Below are 27,694 nucleotides of genomic sequence, written 5' to 3'. Positions count from 1 at the left end.
TGCCATGTGACTGCCTGCCCGTGATTGGGCCGTGGAGGAGAAACTGTACTCTTGGTGGAACTCTGATATTTCAGTCTGGTTCATAGTTTCACATCTTCTGTTACATTAATAAATTATATTTCTGGTTTTTTTGCAACAGTGTGTCATAAATTTGGTTAATGTGAAACCAGTCCATGGGAACCCAGGGGTAATGACGGTATAATTTCTGAGCACGTTGTGGCATTTCCACACATGCAGACATGGCTGGAGGATGTCCACCTTCCTCACTGATTTCTCCCAACAGCAGGGTCCTCTCCCACCCCCGGATGTGAGGATGGGAGCTCTCTGAGTAGGCCAGTCAGAGGCCGAGTCCAGCAGTCAGAAAATGATGAAGTACCTGGAAGTGGGTTTAATAGAAGAAAAGGGCTTCCAGGTAGTCCGATGGGCTGTTCGATTCCATTTGGTGGAAAGCTGTCCACTGTCTGTGGTTGAGCTACTTCTTTGCTGTTTAAAAGTGTGTATTAAATGAAGGGCTTTTAAAAAGCAGAAAGGTGTGATTTCAGGTGGTACATCCGCACCGGTGAGAAGTGATGGATGACCGCCTGTGTGAGGCTTAGACAGAGTCTTACAAACTTCCTAAAACAGCTTTAAAAGCTCTTCCATCTGAGTGCACTTCATAAGGGGTCCAGTTCATCATGGCCGTGCTGAGAGGGCAAGTAAATGATGATGGCAGAAAGGGCACGGAGGCATCAAATAGGTCTCAGTCATGTTCCATGTTTAGAGGATGCGGCACAGTGTAATATATTTGAGCTGGTTTTTCACTGAACACTTTTGAGTGTTTTCTGTGACTCCCCAGTTCCCCAAGGTTCCATGCAGCTGGGTGTCCCCTCAGAGCAGCACTGTCAGCGCTTGCCCTGGGCTGATGCGGTGTCACGGGGAGCAGGACGGTCAGCGTCCCCAGCTCCTCCGAGCTCCATCTCCTCAACCGCAGAGCCTGGTTTCTCATCCGTGTCTACTTAGTAGGGTTGGTGAGAATCACACGTGATGGTTGTCAGGTGTGATTTGTGGTTGTCTCTGTGATTGGCATATAGTCAATATTTGATAGAAACAATTGTTTTTTATTATAATTGTGGCTCCTAGATTGTAGTGGTTTTTAGTCTGCATTTTTTTTATAAATTTATTCTTATTTTTAAATAAGCACTTGTGTTTATTTATTTTCATGAAGGTAATGGGGATTGAAGCCAGGAACATGTGCATGCTCAACAGGTGCTCTACAACTAAGTAATACCCACCCTCCTTGTCTGCACTTAAAAATAAATGTTTCAATACATAAAATAGTTCTTAAACACCATCATGGGACCTATTTTCTGCATAGACAATTGAATACATATGCTATTTCAATAAGAATAAATGTCGTAGGGACATACCTTTCTGAATCTGTTTACGTGTTTAAAAACGATCATAGGTAGTGATAAACACGAGTCTTGGATCCCCTACTTCTTAGGGTTTGCTTTGCCATCATGGGAAATTACTTTCTACAGAGAAGGCTAATTGGGTCTCTTTGATATTTGGATGATTTAGCAAAGTTCAAGGCTTTCAAAAGCTGACAGTTTTGTATTTTAAACTAACTACAAACTTATCTTCTAGAAGTTGGAAGTCCTTAGCTTGTGAAGTGCCCATTCATTCAGTGTGTATATGTCTGTGTCTCTGTGAACGTGTGTGTGTGTGATTTCAGGAATGTAGGAATAAGTTCCATATAGCCATCTGATACCTTTCTCCTCCAGTTCATAGTGTAGGTATATATTTACACAAGTAAATTGATACTCTTTTGTCATTTGGCATATTTGTGGGAATAAGAAGTTCTCATACTTGTTTCAGAAGGGTTGGGGAGCATGAGCTTAGAAAATGGGAGGAGATAGAGGCAGGGAGATTCTTTACACTTTGTGCAGGATGACAAACAGTCACTTTTCTTTTTTCTTCAAAAGCAAACTGGCACTGAATTGTAAAATACTAATACTCAGAATTGCTTTTCTGATCAGAGACAAGTGCCTCAGATTTTTCAATGCAACATGAATGATGAAATGTGTTTTAGCAGTTCTCTTTAAAAGTAGTTTTATTTTTCAAGTAAAAGGCTATATAGCTTGTACTTTTATGCAGCTGAACAAGAATTTCTCATTGATCCAGGTACGTGATCAATGTGTTTAGTTTCTTTGGGTTTTATTTTTAAGTGCTTGTTTCATTCTGGTGTGGATGAATGTTTAAAATTTCTGGATTTTGATCTTTAGAACATGCTGATTTATCAGAACTGTTAAAAACCTGATGTTTGGTCTTCGTTTGGTGGGGCAACCTATAGATTTATATTGTCTGTTAAAGAGGGAAATTCTTCCTCTAGCCTGCAGATAATTAAGTAAATGGTTTGCAGTGTGCCTTTAAAATTATTTGAATGCATTGAGCATGTTTGTCCAGTGAATTTTGAATTGAGTCATAATAATGACTTTGCTTTGATTCTGTGGCTTTTGTCCTCTGCACAACAATTTGAATTCTCTGTTGCATTTTGTATACGTGTTCTTAACAGGGGAAGAAATTTTGCATTTTTTACAGAGGTGGGTTTTCCTATCCCCTCTGAATGCCTTCTGTAATTGATACAGCAAAAATCTGTTATTGCAGTGATTAATTATTTCATAAACTATTTTTTGGCTTAATCAGAAACAATGACAAAGAATGATAAGAAAAAATATGAAAACCTTCCTTCCTTTGAAGAATAGAAATGAGATCGTCAGGCTCACGAATGCTTTGTGCCTTACACACTTACTCTCATGTCATTGTGTATCATGATTCGGAGATGGAGTTGCTTCAGGTTTGTAGATTTTTGTTTTAACATTTGTGTTGAATTCATTCTCTAGGCTGATGATTCCTGTTGCCTTTGTGGAAAGTGTACATTAAGGGAAACAAATGCTTTGTTTTATTTTCAGGAGGCCTGAGATGCTGATGAGAAAAGACGAGAGGGTGGGCTGAGGAAAATAGTGACAGTCCCACATCTCCAGGCTGAAATTGATGAACAAAGATATCAATTATGTGTATCAGTATTTGACCAATAGCAGTCAGACAACCCAGAATGTCTAGTTATGCCCAAAGGAAAGAACTGAATTCACCTTCAGAATTACGTGCTTTACCAAGTAGAAGCAGCTTAGAGCAATCAGAAAAATCAGTAATATGATGAGATATAAAAAGAATATAATATCTTTTATTACTGAAACTTTTCTACGTTAAGTTGTGTAGAGCTAAAATTAAGTTTCAAGCGCAAGGAGTTAAGAGTTTCGGTGGTTCTGTGGGGTCGTTATTCAGGGATGTGTCTAGACCCTGCTGAAGTGGCCGAAGCTGGCAGGAAAAGACCCAGAGCCAGGATTTGTCATCCTAGGCTGTCCTCCTTAATGGTTCCATGTGGGACCCCATGATTGCGTTAACAAATTGTAACACACCCCAGCTGCCTGTCAACTTTAATAAGAAAAAAATGTGCTTAGTAACTGCTTCTAAGCAAGCACCTGTGCATCCACACTCCTGTCTCCTTGCCATAAAAAGCAGAGACAATGCCTTGCTTGCATAGTTGTGGTTTTAGATAGCCCTCTGCTCATTGCACAGCAATGACCCAGGCCCTCAGCTATAAACGCTGGGCCTGCGTGGTGTTTGATAGTCTATTATCCCCAAAACAGGGACCTGGCTGGTCTGGTGTTCTGCTGTGTAATGAACATGTCTTAAGAATGTATCTTGTTCCCCTCTCCCCATGACTTCCCTAAAGGTACACTAAGCCTTTGTACTCATGGTGGATTCTACAATCTCTGTCTCATCCTGTCTTTCCCCAAGTTCCTGTTTACTATCACACAACTGTTAATGACTTTTTCCTTTGATTATACACAATAAATATGGGAGCATTTGAGAGACTCGTGGAGTTGGCTCCCTAATCTCTCTTGCTTTCTTTAATTTTTCCACAGTCTTGAGTAATTCATTCCGTGTACGTAAGACTTCTGCTAGCCAGAACCCACAGTTCCAGGTGAGAAGGATGCAGGTTTTATCTCTCCTAACAGAGGGAGAGAGAGAAGATAATTGAGATCTGCTACCCCGTGGTCCCTTCCTGCCCCAGTGCCACACCAGTTCACCTGCAGCCTTCTGTCCTCTGCTTTCAGGGCCTCTGTCCCAGGACTGACTGCAGCCTTTTCTTCCCTTGTCAACATTTGCTGTGCCTTTCAGAAGTTGGTCTGTTCTCTGGAATTTAACCCTGGCAGATGTGATGGTTGTCAGCGTGCTTGTGGGCAGTAACTTGTGGACTCCCAGGAGCTATCTTGATTCTCCTGAGTCTCTCATTCAGGGTTACAGAACTGTCGAGCACTGTAGGAAGCCCATTCACGTGAGGTCAACACAGCATTGCATCACTTTCATTTTATTTTTGAATTTTCAGTGGAGAAATTATTTGTAGCAAACTGTTCCAGATTTTCGGCCGCCTGCTTTCCTCACCACCATTTCCTTGTTGGCTCTGGTGTTTGTTTTAAGAACCAGGTTTCTTCTCTGGTCATTTCTAGCAGCTGGGCTTGCCGAATACTTGATTTGCATTTGAAGCAGAATGCTTCTTTGTGATGTCAAGCTGATTTTCCTTGTCATGTCTGAATATTTCGTGTACACTCAGCAACTATTTCAAGTGAAATGCTCTTGTCCAATTTCGGTTAACTCACATTTGCTGATCTCCTGCTTTCATGCTGAGGGCAGTTTTTTCTTCCTGTAATAAAAGTTAGCAATTTGCATTTACTATGGGAAGGTACTAGACCGAGGTGCTTTTGTTCTTAACAGTTTTAATACAATTCACCCATTAAAATGTACAGTGGATTTTACTCTATGCCCAGAATTGTGCATCCCAGTCAATCTTAGAATATTTTCATCCCCCCAACAGGAAACCCCATATGCATAAACAGACATTCCCAACTTCCCCATCCCCCAGCCCCAGGGAGCCACTCTTCTCTCTCTGTGGATTTGCCTGTGCTGAACATTTCATGCAAATCGAGTCACTTCATTTAAGTGGAACCGTCTATTGTGACTGACTTCTTTCACACTGAGTAATGTTTTTAATGTTTGTCCACTTAGTGGCCTGGGTCAGTACTCTATGCTTTGCTATTGCTGAATAATATTCCACTGTATGGCTGAGCCCCTCTGTTTACCCATTCATCACATGATAGACATTTGGGTTGTTTCTCTTTTTTGGCTCTGAATAGTAATGACGCCGTTAATATTCCTGTAGGATTTTTTATGTGAAAATTTGTTTTCAGTTCTCTTACTTGTGTGCCCAAGAAGCAGAATTGCTGGATCATTCAGAAACCAAATGTTCAACTCTCTGAGGACGTGCCAGGCTATTTTCCAAAGTGGCCACGCTGTGTTACATCCTCACCAGCAAGGGCTGCGCGCTCCGCTTCCTCTGTGTACTCATTAGTTCTTGTTACTCTTTTTTTGATTATAACCTATTGTAGTGAGTTTGAAGTGGTTTCTCCTAGTTGTTTTGACTTGATTTCCTTTAGAGCTAATGTTATTAAACATTGTTTCATTGTGCTTATTGGCCATTTGTATATTTTCCTTGAAAAATTTCTTTTCAGATCCTTTATTCATTTTTTAATTGAGTTGCTTTTTTATTGTTGAGCTGTGGAATTTTGTTTTTGAGATACAAATTCCTTATCAGATAAATGATTTGAAAAAATTTTCTCCTGAGTGTTGTTTTTTCACTTTCTGGATGGTGTCCTTTGAAGCAAAGTTTTAAATTTTAATGAACTCCAGTTTATCTCTGTTTTCATTTTTCCTTGTGCTTGGGGGGTAATATTTAATATCTGAGGTATTTTATTTAAACTTGTATATATAAAATAACTTAATCCTTAGGACCGTTCTAGGAGATGGGTACTGTTGTTGTCCCCAGTCTATGGGTCGGAGACTGAGATGCAGAGAATTTGACTGACATATCAGTGTCAAAGCTACCCAGTGCTGTGGGAATTCAGACCCTCATTTTTTCCCTAGCATCTGAGCTCTTCACCACCATGCTCCACTCTTTCCAGGAATCGTTAATGAAAAAGTCTTTACTTTTTTGATTTCTTGTTAGTTTTTTTCTCATTGGGGATCTCATCTCCTCATTGTCCTTACAGAGATCAGTGTTGTTTTATTTTAGGTCTCATGTAGGGAGAAGCATTGCTATCAGTTAACTTCTTTATTACACACTCTCCAGTGATGATTGTTGCTAGTTGACCTAATCAAGCCATGCTTAAGTCTTTCCTGCTCATGACACTAAAAACAGTCATGACTTACAGAATGCTCAAAGAAGAAATTACTTGATTGATTTTATTTTGCCAACCAATCAAACCAATCATATAAAAACCCCGGTGTTGACACAGACTTAAAGCCCTCCAGAATAGGGTCACTGTCTTTCTTGTGTTTCTTTTGTTGGGTCACAGTGTCTGGATAGTGCCTTGCTGTCCAGTAGTTTTGTGAGTATACGGTGCTCGTGAATCATTGTAAGGACAGAATTTTGACAACAGACTGTGCTGTTCATTTCACGAGGGAAAAGGTAATATAGAATTACTGCTCATATCTGTTTTAAAATTAAGCTTTGAATTTTGAGAATAGTTCAAGAAACCATAAGATTTTTTTCACTAATTTTAGATCTATCTTCGACACATTATGTTTACATAGCAGAGTAATTTATCAGCTAGTTTTGACAAGAGGAGTGTAATATATTGATTACTTGTTTTAGTTGAAATATTCTACCTGGGATAAAGTAATCAGTGCCCATAAATGAACAAATATGTTTGTATTTCTATGCAACATGGGAGCAGACTCCATATCTTTCTATATAATATATATGACTGTGTGTTTTAATTTTTCTGTCAGTGTTTTAATAGTTTTTCAGCAATTTTGTAACTTTAGAATTCTTCTAAGAAAATCACCCCCAATTCTAGTGCAGTTTGTACAGTGTATCCTGTCTTATGCATAGGATTCCACTCTCCCCTCAGTGAGGAATTTCCTCTCCTATTGTGTTAGGAGCAGAGTTAAAGGAACTGTGATTTCTAGGCCTTTGCTCTCCATGTGTTTGCAGTTGGCTGTCAGTCACGATTTTCCCTTTCCTGAGTTTTCATTGTTAAATTAGAGTTTCTGAAAATAACTATTAATATGTTGCATTGGTCTCCCTAGAAACTTGATGTGTTTGTGTTTTTCAGTTTTCAATTTATGAAAAATGTAAATGCACTCTTGTTTTTAATTTGTCCTTTTTCACTAGATATTTGTTTATCTCTTTATTGATAAAATATTTTTTCCCAATGAATGAATCGGTGTGCATGTTTTAAAGGATAACTTACTTTTTATTTTTCTTATTGTAACAGTTATATTCATTGTAGAGAATTTAGAAAATAAGGATAAACACAGTAATAACTTCACAATGACCTCTAATCTCACCTGGAGATATAGTTGTAAAGTTTGAAATTGAGAATTACAAGTCCTCTCAAATTGTTCTTCTTTTTCAAGTACGTTTAGGTTACAGAGATCCTCGAATTCCCAAAAGAATTGTAGCAGCAGATAGTCAGTTTCTGCAGTGGAGCCCGCTGGGATTGTGATCGAGACCAAGTTGAATATACGGATCGCTCTGGGGAGAACTGCCATTCCAAGAGCACTGTCTTTTGATAGAGGAATGTGCGTGGAGTGTCTCTCCTGATATTTAGGTCTTCTTTAAATTTTTTTTCAACAATGCTTTGAGTTTACAGAGTACTATTTTACTTTTTTTTTCTTTGCCTTTGTACTGAGGACAAGTGTGCAAGGTACCGGGATCAGAAGTGTATTTGAGCCCCGCAACTTGCTGCCACCATGGACGCTGTGCTCTTGCTTCGCCGCTGTACAATCTTGCACAGAATACGACCTCAGTAACTCTCTCTTGAATGAATGATTATATGATTGTTGGATGATGCATGAGAGTCATTGTGATGATTTTTTTCCCAGCCTTTCCCCACTTCTTAACTATGCCCTTTCTCTTCTTATACTCCAACCTGGGTTTCAGCCAGCCTGTGGCATTTATTTTCCCTGTCTGTGGACTCTTCTTTTCACTGCTTTACGATAATGTTACATGTGGGCTGTGGAAACTTACTAGATATCAAGAAAGAGCAAATCCATTTTATGCTAGTATTTTTAGAGTGTGTTATTGTTTTATCGATTGAAATTAAATGAGGCTGCCCCCTGAGCCCTCCCGTGAGCTCTTTTCACCTTCCTACAGCTGATACTGCTCTAGTTGCTGCATGTGCCCTTTCCCCAGCCTTGGTTTTGGAATTGAATAAGTCACCATCTCTGGAGCCCTCTCTTTAAAAGATGAAGAGAACATTTGCTCCTTCTCCCTGGTTGGGGACTTGGATGAGATGAGGTACCAGATAAACAATAGAGCCCCACCTCATTCTGACCCCCACCCTTTCCGTTACTTTCTTCAGGGGAAAAGAGTACAATTCAACAGTATAAAGATTGATTGTGAGCTAATGAGATAGACAAGACAACTGATCATTTATTAAATATCCTTTCATGCTAGAAACAAATGTATTATACACACAAACAACACACAAATCACGGTAGTACCGTGGTTACAAACGTGGGTCCGAGTTCGAGTCCTGCTCTGGAGTGACCAGTCCTGTGAGATGGAGAAATGGTAGGTCGGCTTAGCCTCTCCAGAACTGGTTTTCTGTCCTGCAGAGATGGGGCTCCCTAGGCGTCCCCCCCCGTAGAGGTGCTGTGGGGTGTAAATGATGCGCGTGGGCAGCCGGAGCACAGCTGCTCGTTCCTCGTAAGTGCAGGATCGCATAGCTTTTGCGGTGACTGCTTTATGACCGCCCCGTGTAGACTCTCAGTGCTCCGAAGGGATGCCTTGTGGTTTGGAGATGGGCTTCTCACTTCTGTAAATACACAAGGATAGTGTTATTGGGCCCTGCTGATTTGAATCTATTGTTTAGAAAGTACATAGTGTAGATATATTTTTCAAGCATGCGTGCTTATTTTCTTTTAGTATTTAAAGTTCTACACTCTCATCTCTTGGTGTGACTTTTCATGGAATCCAGGAAACAGTCCTAAGCTACCTGCCTCTTCACACTTCTCCGTGGTGGTTTCCTTCCCTGACTAGAAGAGTGTTTTGCATAGGAAATTTTATATGTAGCCCTGTTCTTGGAGTCTCTCTGTCTGCCCAACTCTCACCTCTCAATCTGTCCATTCCTCAACCCACTGATACTTCTGAAATGTTCCAAAACGCATTTCAGGCAGCTTACAGAAGAACCGATACCAAATAAACAGGTGAGAAAATGGGGCCAAGTTCAGACAGTGAGGCTAGGAGGCGAGCCTGTGTGAGGGTTGCAGGCGTGAGACACACGCCTCTGCCCTGTGACTTATAAGATCGACAGCAGCAGTGTGCCTGAGGCTCCCAGCAGACACAGTGAAGCAGGGTTTGTGGGAGGTGCTCACTGGCTGTGAAATAAATAAGTGGCTTAGGAGAAGCTCAGCCTTTCCAGCTACTAAGGCTCAGGAGAATATTTTGAGTCTCTTCCAAAATCAGATTATTGCATCTTTTCTTTTTTCAGAGTTCTATGTATAGTTGGTTACATTCTCTACCTGGAAATTTCTCCAAAACTCCTTCCCACGTGAGTCCCATGGCTCGGGAATGGGGTGGTTCTGCTCATTGATGGGTGTTGGCCAGAAACAGAAAATGAGAGCCTCAAAGAGCCTGGGATTTGTCAGTTATGTTTTGTCAGTGCTGTAGAGTTCAAAAAATGCTTTCACAGTTTCTCTCCATCTGAGGCGGCAGCGTGATCTCTTACCAGCATCAGGAGCTCAGGGCCACGGGATGGTGGGGGCTGAATGCACTGCCGTCAAGACAGTTGAGCTAGTCACTGCAGGTGTGGTTCTTTTACATACTGCATTTCATGTTCTTTACTAGAATGTTTCAACAGGGAGTTAATTAATTGAGTTAATTAACATTTAACAAATATCATCTTTGTTGAAAAGACAGTTATAGGCAGAATATAAGCTGTGAAGACTTTAAAAACGGTTTCATTACTGAAATTTCAGTAGGGAAGATACACAGTTTATCTTATATATGCCTCTCTTTTAAAGTAACAAAGAAACAAGACAGAAAAGGCAGAGGATGATTTCTGTTCTTCCTCTCGGCTTGCAGGTGCCCTCACCCCCAGTAGCATCAATCCAGACACCAGCACTGACACTGGCCGTGCTCAGAATTGCCTCAGCCCTGAAGACACTGCTGACAAATAGAAGGGGGCCACGCCCTGTTACAGCAGGTGCTTTCACTTTGTGGGTCCTTGTGTAACTGCGTGGTGTCAATCAGAATCGCCCGTTCTACATTGTGTGACACTGCTGCGGTGTCTCCTAGTTACTTGTTTCTCTAAGTATTCATGTATTATTCTCCAATGCGTGGTACTACACATCTAAAAATGCTTTTTTCAGATAAAAAGAATGTGCATTTAAAATAATAAGTCTGAAAAAGTGGGCAAAAGAGGCTTTCCTGATCCCGCTATTCAAAGATAATTATTAACACGTTAACTCCTTTTTTCTGTTCCTTTCGTCAGCGTGTATCACCTCTGTCATAAAAAACCAGAGAGCACTCTGTGCCTGTTTACTGTGTGGACACCTCTAGTTTCAATTCGGCTTATTACACGTTTTTCTACAATATTCTATCTCCCATGGCATGATTTTTAATGACCAGTATAGCATTCTGTCTTGTGGAGGCATCATCCATTTACCTTCAGACTTAAATAAACTTTTAAATTCCAAGTATACTTAACTGAAATACTGAAAAGAGAACTGTGGTTGTACAGGAAGGCCCTACCTCCCTTCCCTTTATTTCCTGAGTAAAAGTTGTTGAAAATTTGGTATATATATTTCATGACCTTTATGCCTCTGACATACAGATATACACACATATGCGATTTCTATGTTTATGTGTGTGTTTATATGCTTTATTTAAAAATAAGACCATACTATATGTTTATCTGCAGCTCGCTTTATTCACTCAGATGTATATCATAGACGTCCTCCCACTCCAGACTCACCTGGTCTTTTCAGATATAGTGGAGGGGTCTCCTGATGTGCAGATGTGGTGTCTTGTCACGCACACCATTTGTGAGAGAATGCTGTGAACATGGCCCTGGACCACGGCGAAACGCCGGCTCCCTCAGTGCTCGCAGCTCGCCGTGATTTACCGCATCATTGTCTTGATGGTGGACAGTTAAGTTTTCTCCATTTTCCACTGTCAGAAAGGATGTTTGACTGGCATCCTTCTTGTACAGACATTCCTGTGATCTTGTATGAGTATTCCTTTAGTTAAGGCTTCTGGAAATTTAGTCCCTGGATGTGACATTTACATTCATCACAGACTCCTTTCAAGTGACTCTAGAAATTCCTTCTCCATTGGGGAATGAAAAGATGCACAATTACTTACGTAACCAATTCTCCATTGCTGGATATGATTACACTTCAGTTTTTCTTCCCACCATTGTAAACAGTGCTGTGTAAATGCCCTGATGGGTACATCCTTCTGGACTGAATTTTTTTTTTCCTAGAGGAAACGATTCCTAGAAGTGGTGTTGAGTCAGTGTGTACGTACGTTTTTCAGAGTTTACATATCCATTGACATGTCCTCCAAAAAGATCGCTCACAGTTTGTTCTCTCAAAGATGGACACTAGCTAGAATATCTTTTAAAAATATTTGCCAATATGATGAGCAAAAGTGCTTTTCATTGTTTTAGTTTGCATTTGATGACCAGTGAAGTATTGAGCATTTTTCACTCATTAGCCATTTGACTTTTTTAAAATGAATGATTCCTTTTATCATTTGCACACATTTAAGTGAGGGACTTACTTGTTGCTTTGTGACAGCTCTTTGTATGTTATGAACATTAACTTCCTGTCTTCATCAACATGTATCACACAGCTTTTTCTTGTGATTTCTTGCCTTTCATTTTGTTCAGGAGGATTTTTATTTTTGTTGTGTCTCAAAATATTCTTATGATAGTAAATGTCTTCCTTATGGGTTTTATCTTTGACATTATTCTTAAAAATACTTTCTTATACTGGAATAAATCTCCTCTGTAGGTTCTTTTTTATCTCTAAGATGGAGATGATAATAGTACTTGTTAATGTAAGGGTAAGTTGAGTTAATAAAAGGAAAGTGTTGTATTTGCTGTTATTAGTACTTTTTAATATTTACATCACGGTCTGTAATTTATCTTGTGGTCATTATGAGTGGAATAGAATTTATTCTTTCCAGGTGGTTCTCTGATTGTCCCAGGACAATTATTGAAGTCATACTTTTCTCTTTGATTTGAAATCCCACCTGTACAAAATACTTATGTACACTACAGTCTTTTTTTGAGCTCATGGTTCCCTTCTGTCAATCTGCCTTTCTTGCACCAGCAGCATATCTTACATATTGTAAAAATTTATTTAATAATTGGCAGTCTGAATTTTTTTGATTTTTTTCTTCCATCCCAAATTTTCTTTTCTATTATTATGACTTGATTCTTCCTGAAGAATTCCAAAATATTTTGTTCAAGTTAAAAAAAAATCAGATTGGAGTTCTCATGGGATTTTTTAGTAACTTTTGAATTATTCTAATGAGAACTTACATTTTTACAAAACTGCTTTCCTCCATGCAGTTTGTTGATGTCTCTACATTCACACCTCTTACTTTACCCCTCAGTACAGTCCTGAAGTTTCTCCATTTAGAACATGGGCATTATTTTTGAATTTATTCCAGATTATTGTTTATGTTTTTGTCAATTTTGTAAGTGAGAATTTTTTGCTATTATATATTTAAATGCTTAAAACTGAAATTTAGAAAGGAAGATTCGGTTTGTAAATACTCACTTTGTAACTTATCATTTAAAATTGTAAGTATTAAGTACTTTTTCCAGAATCCTTTCTTTTTTGTTTTTAATAATTTGTGTCCAAGATTCTCAAAATGGTCATAGCTAAGTAGTATAGGTGGGGAGAAAAATGGAGAGAGGTAGTGTGGCTCATGTACAAACTGTGAGCAGTTTCATGGCTGCCTTTAGGCTGGAGAAGCCACAGAAGAGCCCAGGTTAGACAAGGAATGGCTTTGTATGCAATTGAAAGCCAGCTTTCCTGCCTGTATGGTGAAGCCTGGTGGGCGTGGCAGATAGATGATGAAGGTCTGATCATGGTCATTGGCTACACAGAGCGCTGTGTCTGTGAGAACTGGTGACCATTGCCATGGGAAATGCTTGGTGCCAGGAACACTGCAGGGGAACTTGGGAGCCTGTGTTAAGGATTTTCCAGTCCTGGGAGTGGGAAGATCAGACTCTGCATTCAGATCTGAATTTGAATTAATTCTCTTTAGTTTACTGGTCCTCTGACTTTTGTCAAGTTATACATCCTGTTTGAACTCCTGCTTTCTTGTCTCTCAAAACAGGAGAGTTACGGCCTTCTGCTAGAGTGTTTGATCAGGGTAAATGATTTGTGTCTAAAAGATGCCACATACAGTCACAAGCTCAGTGAGAAATGAGCTGTCGCCTCTTCTTCTGCAACTCAGTGCTCGGTAAGTCATCAGGGGAAAGCTAGTCCCTAATTTGTATGTGGTGCAAGGAAGAACAAAACTAACGTCTTGCCTTTCCCTGGCATTATTCTTACTTCTTTGCTTCATGTACCTCTTTCCTCCTTTTTCTCTCCCCTTTCACCTCCTCCACCAAGAGCCTGAGACTCTCTCAGAACACTAGATTCAAATTACTTTAAATGTTGGCTCATCCCCATGAAATGACAGTGACGTAAAAAAAACTACACATCCCAGACTTGATTGATTTACACACACACACGTGCACACACACACACACACACATCAGGCTACCTCTCATTTGCTGAGGGAGAAGGACCACTTTTTCTCAGTTTTAATTTACTGAGCGTGAGAGCATTGTCTTAAGCAGAATTTCGCCTGGCTTCGTGCATGGTTTTTTCAGTTGGATTTCTGCTTTGTGTCCATAGAAATATTCTCCTATTAGGAGACAGGAAGTGGAGACATAGATATTCTGCTGAGATATTGGTGCTATCATATTTGAGTTTTAAAGGACTTAAGACAGCATAGAGTCGTAACATTTTATGGGTGAGAATCCATGATGGTGTAACTTGGACAAGATGGGTCTCCTGCCATCATGTCCACGTTGGTGAAGATGCAACTGGGTGGGAGATGGCAGGGATCCTTCTTGCTTGAGTTCCAGGGTCTTGTTAGCTTTCATTGCTCAGCTGCCTTTAGTTTATGTCCATGTGGCCTCTCATGGGAAGGTCACTATGTCCTGATAGACTGAGTTACTAATCAGCAAAAAGCTCTGGACCCACTCATATTTTCCAGAGTTTTTCTGCTGACCTGCTGACACTTTATATATATGAGACCTAACAAACTACTGGATATAAAATCCTTATTGTTATCATTTGCCCTCGAGTTCCATAGGAATGGGGTGCTATCTCAGGCTGTCTAAGGCTAGATATGAACAAAGATAGGGTGATAGGCTCTGCTGCTGGACCCTCCCAGTCGAATGGGATTTCCACCTTAGTTTTTAGAATCAGGCAGATGAGTTCAAATCTTGTCTTTACCAGTTATTAGCTTTGTGACCTTGGGGAAGTAACTTTTCTTTTTTGGGTTCCAATTTTCTTTATCTGTAAATAAGTTCAGTATTTATTTTAGGGTTTTTGTTTTAGAATTGAATGAGCTAATTCCCTCATTTATTCCTAAAATACTGATCACATGGTTCTATGCTGGTGCCTTACTAGTTGTTTACTAAGGGACTCAACAGTGAGAATGGGGGTGGGCCCCCTGTATCATAGAGCTTATATTCCAGGATATGCTTGTAAAATACAGGATTGCAGTGGATTTTTAGTAAATGTCCATTCCTTTCCTAATCCCCATTGTTTGTGTATATATCTTTATACTAATATATGAACTTTTTTTTGCAATTTAAATCTTTTTGTAGTATTTAAAGAATGTAGCTATAACAAAAATACATGTAATAAAATGACTTGACTTTTATTTTCCTTTCAATAAGCAAAACAAAAAAAATAGAAAAGAAAAGAAAAAGTGTTGAAAGAGTAGAAATAATTTTATTTCTGTGGAATCAACTCCCTATGTAAGTTTTTCCGTTGTGTTGTTAAACAGCATATAAAATTGACAGGTTTTGACTTCAGTGTTGATAGCTAGGTGAGTATAGTTTCTTTTGGCAGTTGCCTTTGATGAATTATTTGCACTAGATCATAAATGATGTGCATGTTACATATTGGAAATGAGGAAACAGTGGAGACATACTACCTCCAATGCAGTCATTTTGTTATGGAGTCCAAACTCGTTCTGCTCGCTGCATGACAGGCCAATAAACCGGGAGATGAGGTGTTGGAGCAAGGAATAGTGACTTTACTTGCAACGCTGGCAGACCCAGAAGACGGCAGACTGATGTCCTGGAGAACCACCTTCCCCAAGTCAGAATTCAGTCTCCTTTTATACTAAAAGGGGCGGGGTTGTGGTTGGTTGTTGCATACTTCTTGCTTTATGAACTGCTTGTCCTTTGAATCCGCTGTTCTTGCAGCTGTCCATGTGGATCAAAGCATGGTGCCCCTGTAAAACCTCCAAAAAAACAAAGGCTATTCTCTATTATGCAACTTGCCATCTCTACAGAAGTTCAGACGAGCTAACATTTTTAAAGATCAGGGCCAGGAGAATAGGCTTTCCTGTAGATTTCAGGCTAAAGGCAACTTTCTTTTTCAAATGGTGCAGATCTACCAAGTCTGAGTCTAGAAAACAGGGCACAGGTTTAAAGCCAAAGGAACAGATCTAACATAGGGTCAAAATTGTTATTTTTTATTACAATTCCCTTTTCAGCTTCATAGGTAATTTTAGTAAGAAACATGAGCAATTTTGTATTTTTGCTTCTTAATTACCGATAAGTGGACCAACTATATTTTTGTGAGCAGGGATGCTGTATGGGCATTGGGGTGACAGCAAACTCTTGTTGGGGGTTGCCGACCCTCCAACATGTCTGATGCCCCGTGAGTGTTGGTGAGGGTCGCCCTAGCCAGGGGCTCTCTTCAGGAACCAGCATATGGGCATTGACCTCTGGAGACCTCTTTTTCGGCTGCAGGAATTTTTTTCAGATACTGCAATTGAAAAATCACTCCAGCTGGGGATAATTAGGGAAAAAAGGAAAAGAAAAAGGGTTTGGAATAGAGTAGAAGTGTAAGACATAAGATCAGGGAGCCTGAGTGCTTGGCAGGGGGGCTTCGGGAGAGAGGGGAGCACAGGTGGGGAGGGGCCTGGCTCCTGAACCAGCTCCTATAACTGTCCCTGCGCCCAAGCCACATAGGTTTTAATTGGCCTGGGCCACCTCTCTGGGCTGGATGTCACCCTGGGCAGAACCTTGAGAATCGATGGTAAGGGGTGGGCATCACTCACCTAGGGGGTCACTGAGGACTTCGTTCAAGTCCACAGTACCTTTTCTGGTCATGTGTCTTCACTTGTCCTTTATCTCAGGATCTGAGGAGGAGGAGCATGGAACTCAGGGAGAGATCCAGGAAGATATCCGACTGTGTTAAGAGAGGACAGAAAAAGTGAAACGGGGAGTGAGGACGCTTGCAGCAAAGTAAAATGACTTCACAACTATTGCACAGAGCTGCAGGTGTAAGAGAGCCTAAGCCTGTCTCAGAGTGCAGGGGACAAGCGGAAAGGAATGGCAAAATTTCCGCTGACAATTGAAATTTTGTTAAATAGCTTGCTACTGTTGTTTGTATCACTTGAATGAATGCACGCATATTTCTGTGGGCAATTATAGGTTCACTCAACCCCACCAGCCCCTCTTGCCCCCATCGGGGATGGGCTTTCTAAAGCACAGTGCCCCTCCTGCTTGGGTGGGCCACGCTGTGGGTACTTGCCTGGGGCCGGGCTGTTGCAGGGCACTGAGTCCCAGAGGCACGGCCTGTGATACACGACAGGAGCATCTCTGCCCTTGACTGGGGGCCTCCGTTTCCCCTGCAGTGTAAGAATGCCGGTGACTGAGTTAGAAGCATGCTTCCAAGCTGTCCATGTCCTTGGCATCCAGAAGCGGAGCCTGGGAGCTTCCGAATTTATCCAGAATGCGGTCTACATTCACCTTCGGCAGGTGAGTGTATGTCCTTACAAAAGTGGAGGAATTACTGCAGCTTTCCTGGAACTTTCTCACCACTAGTCCATCTGATTTTTCTGTGCTAGGATTCAGCATGGCCTGCTAAAAATTCTGGAGTGAGATCTTGAAACCCTGATGAAGAGGATTATTTATTTCATTTCTCTATATGATAGTCTTTTACATTTAAAATTCAGAATTTTTGGTTCTTTCAGGAATTTTTTGGGGGGTTGGAGAATCACCTTTGCTCTTACCATCTTTGCGACCTGTTGCTTTGTGCCTCTCACCTGTCTTCTGTCATGTGTGAGGTGGTTCCATTTGTGACCCTGTCTGTGTTGTTCATGTTATAAAACATAAAGTCTGTAAAAGTACTGTCCCTTTTCCTCCTAAGACATTCCACAAATACTCCTTTAATCTGGGTGTGGTTTTAAGAAGACAGAATTATTAGAACATATCCTTGTAGGTTGTTAGTGCAAAATCCCCAAATCAATAGTCTAGCTCAACATCTAAAATCTTCCTAATCTACCTTGGATTTGTGAGGATAAGTGAAGCAGTTTGCTAAGAACTCAAGACCAGGTTTAGAATACAGGCTGGTGTAGCTCAGCAGGTCCTCCCAATCTGATGCTCTGCCAGAGGGCAGGGCCGAGGGGGAGGGTGGGCGCTGCCCTCCCTGTGCTGACAGTTTCATGGCAAAGACTTCCACCAGGTGAAGAACTTGGAGTTTCTTCTAAGAAGAGTGGGTCTGAAAAGAGTCCAAAAAGCTCAGGAGTGACAGAATCCCATTTGTCTCAAGTAGGGGTGAGCGGCTGAGGGGCCACTTGTGAGAATTGTGAGTCCAGGTGCGCAGTGTTGGTGGCTTCCACTTGAGCGGTGGGACGGTCAGTGGGTAAAAGCGAACATATTGAAGGCATGTTTCGATGGTAAAAAGGAAAGGATGAATGCTGTCTGTGAATGTAGGATGGAGTAAGGCCCAGGTTTCTGGGTGGATTAATGAGGTAAATGATGGTCCTGCTGTGCTCTGAGGAGGGAAATCTGCAGTGGGAGCTCTGTGGGAATACTGATGCGTTCAGCTGTGGGTAAAGTGAAAGGCTGTTAGATGGGTGGTCTGGGAGCTCAGGTGAGAGCCAGTAGTTAGTAGGGGGAGGGGAGAGGGACTTTCAAATCATTTTGTCTTGTGAACATACAAATAAGTATGAGTAATGACACTTAACACCTCTATATTCTGGATTTAAAGCCCAGTAACATTTTGCTATACTGACTGCAGATGTTCTTAATTTTTTTAATAGAAATAAATAAAAACAAAATAGAGGAATTAATGAACATCTTAGAGTAGATGTGTGTCATTGTATGTATTTTCATACCTCATCTGTTTATAACCATAAGCTAGAAAAAGTTAGCTTGCGTAGCATAAGAGTTAAACAGAGGGAAGTGACACACACTTTTGGGCGTTGAAGCTGATCTTCTTGGGCTAATTATGTAGCCTCTCTGTGCCTTAGTTGCATCTTCTCTGACTGCCCCTGGGCCCCTCATCACAGCTGATTTCCTAGACTAGATGTTGGGAAGGAGGCCGCTGAAGTGAGTAATAGGTGGCAACTGCTATGGATACTGAAGAGAGAGACAAAAACTGATTAAAGCCGATATACTGAGTACAAATACCCTCAAAAGAAAAGGAATTCCGCAGTGTTTTAAGCCACTTACCGTAAGGGAAACAAAATCAAGTGGATCCAAAGCTCTTGGGCATATGAGTATTGTGGGTGGGAGGGTGTCATCAGAAAAGTGTTGAGAAAAGGCCTCTTCGTTTCCCTTGACGTTTCCAGTAAGGATGGGGAGCAGAAGCGAAACCCCTTGCTTCACAGTTGAAGATTCTGTTTTGTGCGAAACTGACCAAAGTTTGGAAACAAGTCATCAGCGGTGCTGGCAAATGAAGTGGCTTCTGAATTGGGTGGGGCACTTGCTGTGACTTCCAGGTTACCTGCTGGCTGGGGGCTGTGAGGCGGGCCGTAGGTTTGCAGGGTGGCCCGGGCATAATCCCTGGCTCTGAGGCTGGTGGTTTGACTAGCAAACCTGGGCACCCTCAGTCCTTGTGGGGCAGCTCGGGATGTGGCCTGAGACACCTGCCGTCCTGAGGGCGAGAAGAGGGCTCCCCTGAGGAGGTGTCCCTGCGGAGAGTGGAAACGTCCTCCTGCAGGGGAGGAAGAGCCTCTGAGCAGGGGGCCGGATGCACAGGCAAGACCAGCCTGAGCACGGAGGTTTCTGGGAGCCGGAAGTCATACAGTGGCCCAAACTGCCTTGTTCCTGAGAGACTGGAGGGAAAAGATGCTGAAAAGGCAGGCTAGGGTCAGACCCTGTGGTGGGTTATGAGTGACAGGAAAGGACTGTTCAGGCAGGCACTAGAGAACCCTGTGGGCGTCCCAGCTGGGGCGTCATGCCGAAGGGAAGAGCAGAGTTATAGACTTTGCCCCTTATTAGCTGTGTGACTTTGAGCAATATCACCACACCTCTCTCTATATATATCTTCATTTCTAAAGTGACACAGTGACAAGGTCTTGTCATCAGAAGTATTAATTTAGCTCTGATCCTCTTTGTCCAGTCCTGTCAGTGCTTCCCTGCAAGGTTTTGCAGCGGCTGCTCTTACCCTGAGAAAGGAGGGCGTAGAGGGACATTGTAATTCCCGAGGGCAGGAAGCGGTTGCTTTAAAAGCAGAGATTTAACTGCCTGCAGCTGCAGTCCTGCAGGCAGTTTGGTTGACAGTCCTTGAGAGGACTTTGGAGGCCTTAGCGTCGTCTTAAGTCTTGTTTCCCCTTGGGGACCAGATTTGCCTTTGCGGATTGATGTTGAAGATTTGGACTTCTGGCAAAGCTGTTTTCAGAGATGGGTATATACGTAAAATATCGTATAAAATAAAATGACTTATTTAACGTGTGCGACTTTGCAGCTGTTGGGAACAGCTCTGTTGCCCTGGTCTCCACGGAGGACACCAAGGGTCAGCAGAGCGTGCGGGAGGGCAGATGGCCTGCAGTGCTTCTGCGGGGGGTTCTCCCCAGGAGGGTGATCTGCTGAGATGACTCTTCTATGAGTTTGGTTGCCACAGGAGCAGACAGCAAATTAATGAGTTCTGGAGGCTTTGTATAATAACAGGAAGAAATAGGAACCCGGAGATTTTCCGGACTAAAACATGCTTTTGGTTCCTGATTCAGTGTGTTCCATTACAGAATTAATGAGTTGTTTCTATTCTGGGACTTCATTGAAATAAACGCTCAGCCTAAATGTTAAGGGCTTTGTTTTATTTGGCTGGAGGACTCGAGCCGGGATGACAGCCTCTCAGATCATTCTGAGGGACTGCTCCCAAGAGGTAGCGGAGGAGCTAGGATATATAGAAGCTTTACAACAAAGACCAAGTAATTGGAACAATAAAATATTGCTTGTTATCTAAAGAAATCCAGGTATCTCAAGTTCAAGTATTTAGTGCTTTTCTATGTATGGTGGGAAGCAAACATTTGGGTCATTGAATTCATTCCTTTGGCAAGCACCTGGCTATCTAGGGCCAGTATCCTGTACTTTCTTACTCTGACTCCGCTCAGAGGGCACCAACTGTGAGTGGCTGAGCGGCCGGGCTGCAGGCATGTCCTGGCTGGGGTTTGGCAGTAGCTGCTGATGACTTGGAATCCGCATTCTTTGTTTACTGACATTGTTGTAGTACTTTCATTCACATTGTAGTATATTCATTCACAGTGCTCCCCCTTGGTCCTAAATTCGACCAATATTTTGAGAGACATTTCATGACCAATTTTGTCCCACGGTGCTAGGATGGCTCATCCCTAGTTCAAGTGAAGAATCTTCTGAGTTGCCATTCAAGGTGTTAGTTTTTTTTTTTATCAGGCCCTGTTGATACTAAAAGTTCTCTGGATCACCTGTCTTACTAGTCTATTATGATCCAGGAATGTTTACCCTTCATTGCTCATTCCCATACCTAGAATCACACTATTGTATTTATTTTATTCAGGGTTATAAATTTTATCTGTTTCTTCAAGGTGTTTTGCCATCATCAATCTTGTAGGCCTAGTTACACATTGGGAAATGTAACAGACAACAATTTTATAAAATAGACAGGATATAAGTAATATAGCTAGTAACGTTAATAAAGTCACGAGTAAGAATTTAATAGTCGAGAAGTTGTATTTTTGGGTTAAAATTTTGCTTGTGTTTCTGAGTTTGATCCTATGAGAAAGTTCATATTTATGGTAAGGGTCAGAGCAGATATTAATTGGCCAAGTGAAGTTTCCCACCTTGTAAGATCAAGAGTGGCCTAAACAGAACTATAATTTCTTTTGAGAATTACGTTTCTGAGGGCTATCTAGTTAGAGCCTTGGAGTACGGAAACCCACCAAGGTAACACAGAAGTACTAGTCATAGGTAATTTATCATAAACTTAACAATTGGAGTAGTTCATAATCAAAGGTTGGAGAAATTATCAAACTAATTGGTATACAGGCCTGGTCCGGTGTCTTGGGTCAGCTGTCTACCTCAGATGTCGTCTTCTTCTCATCCTGGCCTGGTAGATTTTTCTCCATTTGGGCATTGTTTTAAGGTGAGCAGTGCTCTATAGGCCAGTGCACTGCAGGGGCTGTTTCAGATAGGAAATGAGTCCGAGAGTCCATTTCCTTCAGGTTTGGTGTGTATGGTCTAGTTAAGAGTACCTGAAAAAGGGTCCTTCCGTTCAGGTTGGAGACAGTTCTTTAAGTCATGCCTGTTCCAGTATGTATAATCCCCTGGCTGCAGGTCATGGGGCTTTGGAACTTTACCCAAGGATAGATTACTGAGCTTCAGAAACAAACCTAGTGTATCCTTTTCATAATTCAATTAAACTGTACAGCAATGTGACATAACAGCAAGGAATGATCTGGAAAGTGTCTTAGTAATTATGGACCTCAATTAACAAAACTAGAATTTAATATCAACTAAAATATAATCTTTTTTCTCTCTAAAGTTACCCTCAGTTTTCTCAAATATAGCCAAATCAAGATTAATTTCTTTACAAGTTAAGTCTGTTTATTTGATCATATAGGCTTTTTTAAATTGGCTGTGTTGGAAGTTTTAATACGGAGTCTCAGGGTAGAATGTTAATAAGGTGTGCTAAGGCCAAGAAAGCCACGTCAAGGCTTTTTCATGGGTTTCTGCCTTACAGATTTAGGTAAATTCTTTTCTCTTTAAAATCCTTAAAATACCTTTATACTCCTATATCTGTTAGGAGATGATCTCCCTAATTTGTCTGATAGAGCCACTGGGGACCTAAGTGTTTTTAGTCTCTTGAGGGATCAGATAGAGTGAAAAGATAACTGTTCCAAGTCTGTATACATAGGTATAATTTATCAAATTGCTGTGAACCATAACTAGCTTAAGGAGAAGAGATTCTTTATGTCTGGGAAACAGGTTAAAAACCAGTAGTATTTCAAACAATATCAAAAATTATAACCATATTCACCAGGTTACTCAGTCCCATGTAACTAATTCTTTTAATGAGAGTTTTCATTAGAACTTTAAAATTTCTTACCCAGTTTAGTTCAGTGCTATAGTTTGAAATTTATTAGAAATCAGTAAATCTCCTTGAAGAGAAAGCATTTTGCAAAACCATGAGAAGAAAACAATTAAGTGTCTATAAATGACAAAAGATTTAAAAGCATGTTTAAACAATGTTACACTATAATCAATAAAGAAACCTGTTCACTATACCCATAATTATCACTGGTAACATTTCAGATATACCAGAATTTTAGGGAGTCCATATAATTTCTACAATATCTATATTAATAATATTTTCTCATTCAATATAACCTTAGAAGTTTTATGATTCATTTGACAATTCCATGTTATTTAAAATGCCAAATTAAACTTACTAGTTTAAAATCTCTCTTTGGGATATTTCAGGGGCCTTCTGTTGCATTTCAAACTTAACTGGAGATTAAAAGAACTTTAATTAGAATTTGATATTTGGGGAGCTTGTTAATAGATTTCAGAACACTTGGTCAGATAAACATATAGATCACTGTAAAGTAGTACTAATTCGTTAACAAGAAAATACTTCAAAGGTAAAGGCAGAACAGATCAGCTAAGTGGTATAAGAAGTTTTACAATCTGTTACTGAAGGTGGATTAACATTTCAAGACAATTTTTTCCTCTTAACAGAGAGAAAACCAATTCTAGTCTTGTACCAGCTTACTTCTAAGATTCATTTACATTGCCCAATTTGATTCTAAACTTAGCCAATTCTGACCACGTATAAAACTGTTTCCTCAGGGTTCCTCTTCCACAAGCCTTCCACAGATTTCTATACTCATATTAGTGTGTCCCTTATTTTCTCTTCCATTCAGAAGTAACCAGCTTCAGGAGAAAGTCACTATTTTTCATTAACAAAATATAATTCCATTCTTATATCTTCCTTTACACATTTATATTACTTTCGTAGGATACTGAGATCATTCCCTTACTAATAGAGACTATTTCAGTATGGCACCAATCATTTATTAATATTTCTAAACACCTTTAGTTTCAATGTAAGAGGAAGTTAAATGTAAAGTAATTCATATTTCAATCTTATTTTATCTGAAAATGGCATAGCTATTAGTAAAATCATGTCATTTAACTTAATTTAGCACAAATCTAGAATTTAAAGATACCAAACATTAGAGATTATCTTTAGCATACATTTTAAAAATATATTTTAAATATTTACCCAAAGCTGTCATCTCACTTGCATTTAATTTCCTTAAAATTTTACCACACCACATTACTGTTTTTTTTTTTTTTGACAAATCTGCCACAGATATAACAGGATTTTATTTTACCTTCATTAAACCTAGGTACAGTACAGGTATTATAGATAATATTAATGAATTTAAAGATGTCTATTTTAATTAGAACATACTTAAACTAAACATATCAAATATTATCTTAATATTGAATATTTTCCATTTCACATGACGCTGAAAGTCAATTTGTTCAGTTTTTATTTTAAAATACTTAATTTTTAAGCTCTTATTTTTTTACGTCAATTAAGCAGAGCTCTTTGACTTTGAATTTTTTTTTTAGGAGTAGAAATATCTCACATCTATAATGTGTACGGAGGCTTATAAAGAGACAAAAGCTAGAGATCTCATAGCTTCACTTTAAAACTTACTTATAAGATAGGTATAATAATAGTTGGAGTAAGCTGAATTTGCTGGCTCAAATCACTAAGGCTTACTATTTATGAAGCAGACAGTTAAGATTTCTTCACAAATTCTGAAGGACCCGTCAGAGTTCTGAGTTCTAAAATGCCAAAAATTTCTTGGCCTTAAGTTTTATTTCATTGAGCTAATTAGGCTCAGTCCTAGGTCACTGTTTGTTGTATTTATATTTCTGATCTGCAAGACAAAGACACTCTCTTCCAGGTCCCCAGAGAACTGCTCTGTCACCCAGACCGAATTTTATCTCCTTAATTGGCATTTTTGTGTCAGTGAGAAGAGCTGTAAACAAAGAATTCCATGTTTTAAAACTTTAAGGTTTACTTTATTATGTCTTCCAAAGCTTGCATAAGGCATTTAGTAAGGTCTCTTTTCCTTGAGTTATAAGTTAAACCCAGGGTAAAACTATATTTTTTTATTAGCCACTCAATATTAGTTTTTAGTTTTACGTTATATTGGACGGCTCATGTAACTATATTGGTTTCCTTTAATTAGTTCAATTAATATTTTCAGAGGGACAGATAGTGCCCAGCCTTATAATACCAAGAAGGGGAAGCGTTTTTCCACTGAAACATTTCTATACCACAACATAAGCAAAAGGTTTATATAAAGACCATTTAAATATACCAATTTCACAAACTTTTATCTCAATTTTATTAAATCTTATACCTTTAATTTTTATATTTATTAGGTTTAATCAACAATTCTTATTTCTAGAAGGAGTGCCAGAAGCCTTTTTTTTTTTGTGCATTGTATCTAATTTTATAGAAAAGTCTCTAGGATGCCCAAGTTTCAGCCAAAGAGCTTAGGCCCTTCTCAGTTTTTAATTTCATTAATTGGTCTGTTGTCCCAATCATTCATCAAGTATTTCAGTCTATATATACATATATTTTAAACTGTGGTAAATAAAACTGGCTTGTTTGAACTTTAATGTTGAGGGGGAGTAGGTGATCTCTTTGGCCCCTTTTTTTTTAACTTTACGTAGTGTAGTGTCAAAACCTTGTATGTAAATTCAAACATGTCCATTTTATTTACCTCATTCAAAATAACCGTATAAAAATATTTATCCATTTGGGATAAGCCACTTATCTTTTCTTTTTTCGATATTTTTACAATCCTTTTTCCAGTTATTCAACCTAATTAACATTAATTATTCTAAGTTTTTATTAGCATCTCTAGAACCATTTATCGGAAAGGAAATACACAAGTGTAGCTTTTCAAACCAGTTTTATTTTTTAACTAAGTTCTTAGGTTAATCATTAGATATATTTTTCTACATTTAAACTTGATTTTAATAGGTACCAATAAAACAGCTGTTTATAATGAGATCTCTTTAAACTTTCACCAATTTAAAAGTTTTTCCAAATTAAAGATCCATCATATGGCCATCAATTTTTATATATATATATATGTATATATATATATATATATATATATATATAGTGATTTTAAACCAATAAGATGAAGAGGCTCTTCCATATGAGAGTCGGGGTGTTGCCTAAATAAAATTCAAAGGTTTACTCTCCAAAAGCTAAAGCCTTTGTGGTCCAGGCTGATGCAGCAAAGTTTAAGATGGCAAAATATGTGAAAATTGGCACAATCAAAGAATTGCTTAGAATCCCAATTTATTTGCGTGGCCACCATATGTACACAATACTTGAACCTTTTGTATGGCAGAGTCCAAGGTTTCCTTCAAAGAATAAAGTAAACATATATATATATATACACACACTTAAAACACCTAGAGAAAGATAAAACATTTACATTTCAAGGACACAGGAAGAGAAATCCAAGTTCCCCCTAAAGGGGATTTTGTTTTTATAAGTTCAGAATTTCAAAAAATATTTTTATCAGGCCTGGTTAGTTTCTTTCAGAGTGAGTTTTTTTTTTTCTTATTCCCAATTAATGTTGTAAGTTTTGTATGTACATAAACCTGACTGGGGTAATAGTTGGAGATAGGCAAACTGTCATTTCTTTTTCTTTTCTTTACTGTTTTTTTTTTTTTTTGAAAGTTCTATTCCCCAATGTAAGGTCGGGATCTCAGAATAAATTTGTTAGTAAGATTTCCCACAGGGACAAATCTGTGGCATGAAGTGTTTGTCACTACCACTCCTGGAAGATTCTCTGTCACCCGATAAATCTGTTACGAGCCAGGAGGATGGTCCGAATTTTGGAGTTGAAAGGTTCCTCATAGGAGTTTTACTTTTATCCTGAAAAATTCAATGGAGGTAACCAAATTGAGGAAATCATTAGACCAGCCTCTTACCTAACCACTCAGTCCTGAACCCAGTGTCTTTCAACTTGGACCTACTCGGGATGTCTCCACTGGGTGAGTATTTTCCTCATATGATTCCACCAGCCACACTTTGGACATCTCCTCAAGGTGGGTATTTCCTGTTATCTTTCAACCAGGCCCCAACCAGTATGTCTCCACTGGGTGGGTAATTCACCCCAATTTCTTTGACCTGGAGGGCCACGTACCTCGATACACTGCCAGATAAAACTCAGGATAATCAACCAATATGTGAGATCCGAGAACTAGGAGAGACTTGCCCAAATTCATCTGGACTCCCCTAGGAGGCGGATGGGCACAAAGGGCCACTGCTGGTACCAAGGCTCCGGTTACTCGGAGAGTCCAGGTGGAGAGAAGTCTGCCGTGGGTCCCTTCATGGTGTCCAAAACTGTTGACTGAAATACATGTGCAGCCTAAAAGTTAAGAGTTATGTTTTATTTGGCGGGAGGGCTCGAGCCAGGATGACAGCCTGTCAGATCTCTCTGAGGGACTACTCCAAAGAGGTTGCGGAGGAGCTAGGATATATAGGGGCTTTACAACAAACACCAGGTTGTTAGAACAATAAAAGATTGCTTGTTATCTAAAGAAAGCCAGGTATCTCAAGTTCAAGACTTTAGTGCTTTTCTATGTATGGGAGGAAGCAAATATTTTGGACTCACTGAATTCATCCTTTAGACAAGCACCTAGCTATCTAGGGCCAGTAGCCTGTCCTTTATTATTCTGAGTCTGCTCAGAGGACACCATTGTGAGTTGCTGTAGCTGCTGGGCTTCAGGCTTGTCCTAGCTCGGGGGTGGTGGCAGCCTTTAATGACTTGGTTTCAGTATTCTTTGTTTACTGTCATGGTTGCAGTATTCTCATTCACATTGTAGTATTTTCATTCAGAGACTGATTATGGATAATCTGCAAACTTGGAAAGCAACCGAGATGGAATTACTGCAGGTACCTTCTACTTCAGTAAGCCGTGTGCAAACATAAACATGGAGGAAGCATACAC

The 27,694-nt window shown here is 39.8% G+C and overlaps 1 protein-coding gene across 1 annotated transcript in view; it reads left to right on the top strand.

Annotated features, from left to right (window-relative positions):
• The window catches only part of LOC116278117 (trafficking protein particle complex subunit 9-like), a 111,528-nt gene that overhangs the window by 5,921 nt on the left and 77,913 nt on the right, over positions 1-27,694 (top strand). The window contains exons 2-3 of the mRNA XM_072948334.1: positions 13,466-13,591; positions 17,063-17,186. Of these exons, the coding sequence (XP_072804435.1) occupies positions 13,524-13,591; positions 17,063-17,186 (192 nt within the window). The 5' untranslated portion in view covers positions 13,466-13,523. The remainder of the gene's footprint in view (positions 1-13,465; positions 13,592-17,062; positions 17,187-27,694) is intronic.

The sequence above is a fragment of the Vicugna pacos genome, chromosome 2 (genome assembly GCF_048564905.1).
Source record: "Vicugna pacos chromosome 2, VicPac4, whole genome shotgun sequence".
Lineage (NCBI taxonomy): Eukaryota > Metazoa > Chordata > Mammalia > Artiodactyla > Camelidae > Vicugna > Vicugna pacos.
This window is presented reverse-complemented; position numbering and strand designations above follow the sequence as displayed.